Here is an 8,942-nt window from a genome sequence, read left to right as displayed (position 1 = left end):
CCAGCGGCAGCGGTTTAGAGTGTAGTAAATAGAGTCAGCTATGAAACGATTAATCGACCACTACAGCACTTTCTCAAAGACAAAATTTCTTTTCGAAACGAAAGATTCATCTTCGTTTGTAATTTTTCCGTAGATAACACAGTTCCGCCGTTAAAAATGGTTATCAGCGACGCATTGTGGCGTCGTTTGAATTGTTCGATTCAGTGTTGTTCGCGAGAGGACAAGGGAGAGCCCCGGTGCGCCGCGCAGATACGCTTCAGAGAGTAAGTTCGTTCTCGCCGCGCGACATTGTACCCCGGCGATGAATGCGTTTTCGAATCTCTGTGTAACTTCCGGTCTTCTGCCGGACGCTGATAAATTTCGCGTCTTTTTTCAAGGATTCCCCGTTACAACGAAAAGCGCACAGAATACACACAGCTGTGCGTTTAACGTCCACTTAACGTCGTCTTTATCTCGCCTCTAATTTCCACGGAGAACGGACGATTCGCGTTTCGCTTTATGCGACGAATAATCGAGGCTTGATTGAAACTCGAGGAAATAAGCTTGCACGCATTTTTCGGCGACCAATTGTCCCGATTCAAGTCTCGAGGTTCTGGCGGAAATCAACGTTGATCAGATGTAAGCAACGACGTCCGGAACAATTAGCTCCTGCGATCTTCGAGGAAGAGGAGGCTCTGTGTTTGGTGGGATATTATTAGAATTTATGGTAATAAATTAAAAGATATTATTTAAATCATAAATCTTTATTTCGATACGCGAGGAGGGCACGACGCTACGCAATTAATAAAACGAACATCGACAAGACTCTGAGAAAAAAAAACATATCAGTGTCACCCATCCTAAACAGATGGTGTTCGGTCTTCACAGGCACGGTTTATGGCACGATCGAACGGCAACGGTTATTTCTGAGTTCAGAATTTTCGTTTACTGCTTGCACGTGTCTAATTACACCCTGGCGAGAGTCGCTAGAATTGCTTGTTGGATTTTTGGAACTAGTCTAAGAACATTCCATAAACCACGTTCGAACATTCCGAACAGCACACTTGCCGATTAGTCACCCGGAGGAAATTCCAGCTTTTTGGGACTTTCCGCCCACCCCACGCGGCCGTCTCCCACCCTTCCAAGGGCGCTAGGTGAGGACGCTATTAGACACCCTGATTGGTAAATGTAATTGTCAACCATTTAACCAATCAGCGTGTTCCAACAAAAAACTCTCCCACGGACGTCCGAGAGACGACGTCGAGGGTCAGTCGTCCAACTACCACCAAGGAGCAACCAGCTGAAATTGTAACAACACACGATAGCATTCGAACAATTCACAAGTCCCAGTCTAACTGGGTGGTCCTTCGAGAAGGTTTTGAAATAAAGTTGGCACACCACGTGCAAGTACAAACAAAGCTCGAAAGTTCATTTTCAATTACTATGTTCTTTTTATATATGTATTTATTGTTAGGGACTGGGTTTATGACATGGGCGCCTGTTTACGCTATTTTTGAACGCGCCCCTTTTTTCTTCGCGTTAATTAATTTTTCCTTTTGTGGGATCAGAAATAGATATTTATTAACAAAATATAAGAATAACTATGACACATTGGACTTTGACACACGCTTCTTCGATTCACGCTTCTCGACTTTTCCAAACACACTGTCCCTTCATCCCTCGCACGCCGTACTTTATAGCCAGGCCCTTGGTTTTTCCCGTTGGGCCTGGCTATCGTCGCTCGTCGCCCGCTTTCTCTCTCGTGCGCACAATTACGATACTACACTTTCAAATTGGCGACGAAGCCCAGGAAGCGTTTCATGGCTGTAGAGAAATAAAGTTTCTGCGGGCCACGTACACATTCGATAGACATTGACATGTCGTAAAACCTTTCGCGTCACTCTGGCCGCCCAAAGTCCCGTTACGAGCGGGCTACTCTTGGGCCTCGCTCCCCGGCCATCGCGACATTCCACCACCCTGCCAACTTGGAAATTCCAGGGTGGGCGGCATGCTCGCGGGCCATGGAGGACCGTCCAAGGGGGTAGACCCGTTGACGGAGACCACAACCCTGTACTCGTACAAATTTTTATAAATAAGCGCACCAACGCGGCACACGGATAGATGAAGAAAAGTACAGATATAACGCAAGTCAGACACACACCACAGAAAGTATCACTCTTCAAAATAAAGCATTCTCGTTTCAACAAATTAAAATACGTGCACACTCTAAGTTACCACGAACCAGCGACGATCCTGCGCAGCCACTCTCGAACATACCGCTTGTCGGTAAGACGCAACATTTATATTAATCTGCCTCGGTATATTGATCATTTTTGCTGTTACTATTACACAGACACACGCTCATTTCTCCTGATAATCCAACAGATATGAAAGGAACCAATTCACTGGGAGATACTCCAACTTGGTGGAACACAGCTGATAAATACTGCGAGCAATTGGAGAAACTCTGCAGGGAAATTAAAAAGGAACAGCCGGTACTAACGACCGGGAGAGGAATGGTAGCTCGGCACGATACTCTCATCTGTGTACGTCTTGAAAAACTCCGGAAAATTTAAGTAATCCGGGATGAGGAAGGTGAATAGATTTTTACGGAATTTTTTTGAAATTCTGAGAATGTTGTGGAAACGCTGAAAGAATATTTTAATAGTAAAAATGAAGAATTCTACAGAGATGTATGGCGACCGCCACGGGGGGTCACGCACTTGGGCCTGGCGACTCTTGGCCCTCGAGGCGAAGAATCGAGAGATGTTTGGAAAAACATCTCCGAGTTTCTTCGTCGTCAAGGACAAGAGTATTGCCTCGGAAATGCAGGCCCGCGCCCCCACTTCCTGGGACTTTCCCAGGGAAAAGGGGCTACTTAAGGGAGCCCCGAAAAAGGCACGAGGCCTTTGGTCGTAGACTTCCTTTCTACGCGCATCGTATCGCCTTACACCAAAAAAAGTATTATTGGTTGAATAAATATATTTTTGTTACCCACTTTGCGAGTAATCATTTGCACCACGTCACTTCCAAAGATGGAATAAAAAAGTTACGCACCTCTAACAAGTTCACCACCCACTGCACACCACCAACATTTTCACCGTGTACAAACCACTTCGAATTCTCAAAAACTTCAAGCAGTAATCAAAGACCGTTGCCTCTTTCTTCCACAGAACAAAACGGCGAAAGTACGGTCTGACAGATTATCTGAGATTTCGTTTAATAACCGGACGACCGTCTCTGCTCTCCCGATATCCCCCTTTTTATTCCCATCCAGACGGCGATCTGCCCCGCGAAAAGTCGATTTTCACGCGGTCCGCATAAGGAGTTCCAATTAAAAGTCCCTTTTACCAAGTTCGCGCCCGAGTTAATCCGCTCGGAGGAATCCTCGCCGCGCTCCCTTTGTCCCGTGGAACATTTATCGCGGTCGCGTAATATCCGGAATATCGGCTGGAACAAAGGTAATCGACCGGCTGCGCCGCAACGCTCTCGAATCAAAGGAATCCGCGCCGCCTCTTCCTCCGCGGAAACCGCGCGCAACCAATGTCCCCCGAAAAAAAAGGAGAACCCGCTAGGAAAAACTGTCTCTGTTGTGTAGACGGGGAACGGCGACTCGATAATTCCATTGTTATCGGTTTATTGCGAAGCTCAGCCAATCGAGAAGAATAACGGCGAACTGAGAAGCGATTTGGCCAAATTCCGACAGACTACGAGGAAATTATTCGAAGAGGATTTCCGTCCACGCGTTAATTATACGACCAACCGGAATTATCGATATTGGGCTAATGCGTGAAACACGGGGTGGAACGGTGTAGGCCTCGTTTCGCGTCGGGTTCGACGAGAATTTAAGCTCGACCGTTAATGAAATGTTATTAACAATTTTGTAGCTGGTGATTTTTCTCATCTTTTTGAAAATGTAAGTTGGATGTGACAAAATTAAGCCTTTGCACTGCAACGGCGCTGTTATGGCGACGTGGAGAACGTTGAAATTTTTAATTCAGGTGTTTTTAAATTTCTATTTCAAAACGAAACTTTGGATTTTCAGAAGTTTCACTATTAATCTTATCAAGAAGTGCTTGGAGCGCAAAGTTAACACTGAAACGATAACTGGAGGCGAGAATGGAAAATAAATTCCCATATACAGTAAATTCTCTACAAGAGTCAGTAAGTTTGGATTCTACAAGTGACAGTATAGATTGTCCTACGCCTAGGTCTGCGTCTCATTGCTGCGCCCATGTTATCTCGTACGCAGACAGTCAAGCGTGTAACGCTACACCAGTCGGTTTCCTTTACGAGATTACACGGCTCGACAAATCATAATAGAAAAATATCATTTCTTTAATTTTCATCTGGAATTTTTTTTTAACATGTTGGTGAGATTTTTCTCATGAAAATGACATGAAACACGATATAAATTGAACAACATTTACTTATTAACACGTTCCCTGTCGCACCAGATTTACAGGTTGCTGTCAGACGGTCATAAGAAAATACATTTTAAACATAGGATTATAGTATTATGCTTTATAATTTTTTTTTTCAATTGAAAATAATGTCTAGCTAGCTATGACGTTCAAAATTTTTAGTTGACAACATTTATTTTATTTTAATTATTCTAAACATTTGAGGCACTCCAGTCACTGATGACCACCATGGCCATATCGAGGACACAACACAACTAACTACTAAACCAAATCACCAGAAAAATTTTCGAACGAGAGTGAAAAATTGAAAGAATCAAACGAAAAAACGCGAATTCGTATCTTTCTCAATTCTAGAATAGAAGAAAATTTGAATAAAATACGCGACGAGAATTGGGGAGAAGCATAAGTTAAGCGCGTAAAAATATTCAATAATAAACGAACTAGGTATGAAGCTATTATTTCAATACGCGATGCACTGACTCTAGTATTTACTAAAATTCAAAAATTCTCGCATAAATTCCGAAAATAGATTATTAATTACGGTAAACTACTGAGACGGTTTAATTAAGGGTGGGCATGGTGCTGCTTTAGTTTGAAATGATTTATAAACACATAATTAACAGAGGAAAAACCGTGAAACGGCAAAACGTCAACATTCTAATTGTTATAACATGTAAACAAAACTTTAAATTTAGTGTAAACAGAAAAAATATATAATACAATTTATTTCACGGTATTGCAACAAATAAACGTTGAATCAATATTTAATTCGTATAAAAACAATTATTTAACGTAATAATTTTACCTTCACTATGGCTATTTTTAATCTACGACCACAGGTCAACCTGATTTCTAATCCTTACGAACTTTAAATTCAGTCTAAACTGAGAAAATATATAATACAATTTATTTCACGGTATTGCAACAAATAAACGTTGAATAAATATTTAATTCGTATAAAAACAATTATTTAACGTAATAATTTTACCTTCACTATGGCTATTTTTAATCTACGACCACAGGTCAACCTGATTTCTAATCCTTACGAACTTTAAATTCAGTCTAAACTGAGAAAATATATAATACAATTTATTTCACGGTATTGCAACAAACAAACGTTGAATAGATTCTTAATTCGTATAGAAACATTTATTTAAAATAATAATTTCACCTTCACTATGGCTATTTTAAATTTACGACCAAGGGTCAACCTGATTTTTAATCCTCCGAACTTGATTTCACAACGAGAAAGTAATAAGATCGTTGAAACGTACTTATTTGTCAAAGAAACTTGCAAAAATGTATAAATAATAATATGTAATGTTTTAACAAATTTTTGGAAGTATAAATTAATAATAAAATTGTGAAAATTAATAAATTATACGTTATTATAACATTAATAGAATTATGACTAAACCGAAGTTCGAAGTCGAGTATTTAAAGTCTGATATTACGTGCCTAGCGAGTGCCGGTAATTGTTAAAATTTGTTTAATAATTAGTAATAGAAATTCTAATTGATTCTAATGTATACAAGTGTTACAAGAAGGCTGAGTGTGTACAGGGTGGACATAGACTAGCTAGTAGCCCCCGACCACTCTATTCACATCTCAGAACCTTCAGGTCAAAATACGCCGCGAAGTGTCTAGGGCCCAGTATAAAGGGTAAATGATTTCGCGGGACATCGGCGGGTCCTTATATACCTGCGGTACCCTCTCCCCAAAGTCATTAGCAAAATCGTCGGTTAGGTCAGGCGGGAAATTTTCGCGGGAGATTTTCGCGGGAGATTTCCGATATCGTAACATGGTATAATTTATCAATTTTCACAATTTTGTTATAAATTTATACTTCCGACCATTTGTTATAATATTGCATATAACAATTTATACGTTTTTACAATATTCTTCAATGGGAACATAGGTTTTAGCATTCTCGTTACTTACTCGTGGTTAAATTAATTTCGTAGGGATTAAAAATCAGGTTGACCTGTAGTCGTAGATTAAAAATAACCATAGTACAGCCTAATTTATCGTGTTAAATAATTCCTTCTACACGAATGAAAAATGTATTCAACGTTTCTTTGTTATAGTATCGTGAAATCAATTATATTACACATTTTCTCTATTCACACTGAATTTAAAGATTATAACGATTAAAAATCAAGTTGACCTGCGGTCATTTACCAAGAATAATTATAATAAAGCTGAAATTATTGTGTTAAATAATTTTTTTAATACGAACTAGAAATTTATTCAACGTTTGCTTGTTACAATACCATGAAATGAATTATATTACACATTTTCTCTATTCACACTGAATTTAAAGATTATAACGATTAAAAATCAAGTTGACCTGTGGTCATTTATCAAGAATAATCATAATAAAGCTGAAATTATTGTGTTAAATAATTTTTTTAATACGAATTAGGAATTTATTCAACGTTTGCTTGTTACAATACCATGAAATAAATTATATTATACGTTTTCTATATTTACACTAAATTTATCGTTCTATAACTACACGTTATGCTGCGTCCGTTTGTTTTTTCTGTGCAGTTCAACCTAATTTACTTAAATATACGTTGCGAGACAGTATAATATTTACAATTCTGCCTGAATTTTTGAAATTCAGAAAAACACAGGTAAACTTCCATTGCATTTAAACGATATTCTCCACCAAACTGGACAAAGTACATACTAGTACTTTTTTCTTTTGCAGTATTGCGTGAGAATACGGGAAAAACAATGCTACGAAACAGAATTTTGCCATTTTTACGTAAACAACGAATTATTGCTCTTTTTAAGACTCCTTTTAATACTGTATAATTAAATAAAAAAATTGTACAAAATTTTTCAATCGAATCTTGGAATCTCAAATGAAGAGTTCCATACCACAATGCTGTAAGTGCTAAATTTTCAAAACACTGAGATATCAAAAAGTTATTTTATATCGTTAAAGTTGAAAATACTCATTTCTACGTTTCATTCGTATTATGTGCAAATATCATTTTCACTTTGTTTCTATTATGTATAAATATCATCTACAATGATTCTTAACTTGGAGAAGCAAATTCAAATGAAAATTTTATATTTGCTACTTGAAACGTTGTAATTCAGAGAATCCTTCATATATCAACTTAAACCCTAATTTATTCTTCTATTTTTCTAATGAAAATCTAAGTGCTTCAAAATACTGCGAACTTTCACCGTACAAAAAGTAACACAACGTACTGAATAAAATGTATATAAATTTATTACTTCCAAAAATGGGACGGCAGTGACGCGGATCGAATCCGCAAGATCAACCCTTTCGCTACAGCAGTGTACGCTTCAGGCGTCACAGAGTAACATTATTTTCTTCTCTATTTTCACAGTTCTTAAGACAATACAACGAAACAATTCGATAAAAGAAAACCGGTCACTCTGGAGATATCAAATTTTCATGGATGACTATAGTCACCGGTAGGATATAGCGAGCGCTCGACGATGAGTGACTATAACCACCGTTAGTAACGAAAGGGTTAAATCTAAAGCACAGAAACAAATTCAAGTTCATCTTGGACTTCGATCGCCGTTATCTAATCCTCCAGGTAACAAAGTCAGCACAAAACTCACACAGTTCTTCAAATTACTTGTAAAACAAACAACATTAATCTCCGTCCACTGAACAAGTAGTCTATCAAAATCCAGTAAGCTTCACGCCATTGGGAACACGGAAGATCCTCTCTTCCGTTGGAAGTTCTCCGATCAGGTACCTCTCCAAGCTCTGCCTGGCCATAGACGAGTGTCCAGTGCCGATGAACGCCAAAGTGGCATCTCTGCCAGCGTATTCGAGGATCACATCCGATCCTCCAGGATGACTGGTCAAGAAATCCGTGCAATCGTAGACGAAATCGTGGATGACGACCCAGCAATTCTCAGCAGTGTCGTGCCACGCTACTTCGTCCATACCGATCGTCTTCAGCTGCTTAGAATCGTCTCTAGGTGACAATCTAGGCTCTTCTTTGCTGTGTTTCGATCTTCTTCTCAATTTCTTCCAAGCTTCGTCTCTGTCCGCGACATTTTGCTTCTTCAAGTCGAGAAAATCTTCCGGCTGAGGTTTGTTACTCCTCAAATCGAGGGATCTGAAGGTGAGACTTAGCAGATCCATTTCTTCGACAGTGCTAGCGTTGCTTCTGAAAGAAAACACAGTCGATGGCTGCATTTTATCACGTCAGTGCTTTGACGCGGAATAGAACAGACGAGATTGCAGATTAACGCGAACTGTTACGCAAATCCCTGACATTCTGACGAATCTCGGAGGAAAGGGGGAACGACTGGAGTTCGCGTGCCGAGTTTTGCGTTTAATTTTTCAATTGCATTACGCATTATTGCAATAATTTCTATCGTTACATTTAATTCTAATTGTTTAGCAGCTTTTCTAGTGGAATCGACCCTACATTTTACTGACACTTGTCGAGTCGACCCTACTTTTTTTTTTACGTGGATGTCGGCCGACCCTACATTTTACTGACACTTGTCGAATCGACCCTACATTTTACA

General features: G+C 39.3%; 2 protein-coding genes across 5 annotated transcripts in view; both read right to left on the bottom strand.

Annotated features, from left to right (window-relative positions):
• Positions 1-8,942, bottom strand: part of LOC108580207 (potassium voltage-gated channel protein Shal) — a 158,428-nt gene that overhangs the window by 77,049 nt on the left and 72,437 nt on the right. The gene's annotated exons all lie outside the window — the stretch shown is intronic.
• On the bottom strand, positions 7,675-8,576 carry LOC108580208 (cytochrome b5-like). The gene has a single exon (XM_017943917.1). It carries the CDS (start codon positions 8,548-8,550, stop codon positions 8,080-8,082), a length of 471 nt encoding a protein of 156 aa, XP_017799406.1. The 5' UTR covers positions 8,551-8,576; the 3' UTR covers positions 7,675-8,079.

This window comes from Habropoda laboriosa, unplaced genomic scaffold (assembly GCF_001263275.1).
Source record: "Habropoda laboriosa isolate 0110345459 unplaced genomic scaffold, ASM126327v1 scaffold2, whole genome shotgun sequence".
NCBI classification, from domain to species: Eukaryota; Metazoa; Arthropoda; class Insecta; order Hymenoptera; family Apidae; genus Habropoda; species Habropoda laboriosa.
The sequence above is the reverse complement of the archived record's forward strand: the minus strand, read 5'-3'. Positions and strand labels throughout refer to the sequence as shown.

Coding starts and splice junctions, on each gene's coding strand:
- LOC108580208 (XM_017943917.1), bottom strand. CDS start 8,550: ATGGATCTGCTAAGTCTCACCTTCAGATCCCTCGATTTGAGGAGTAAC.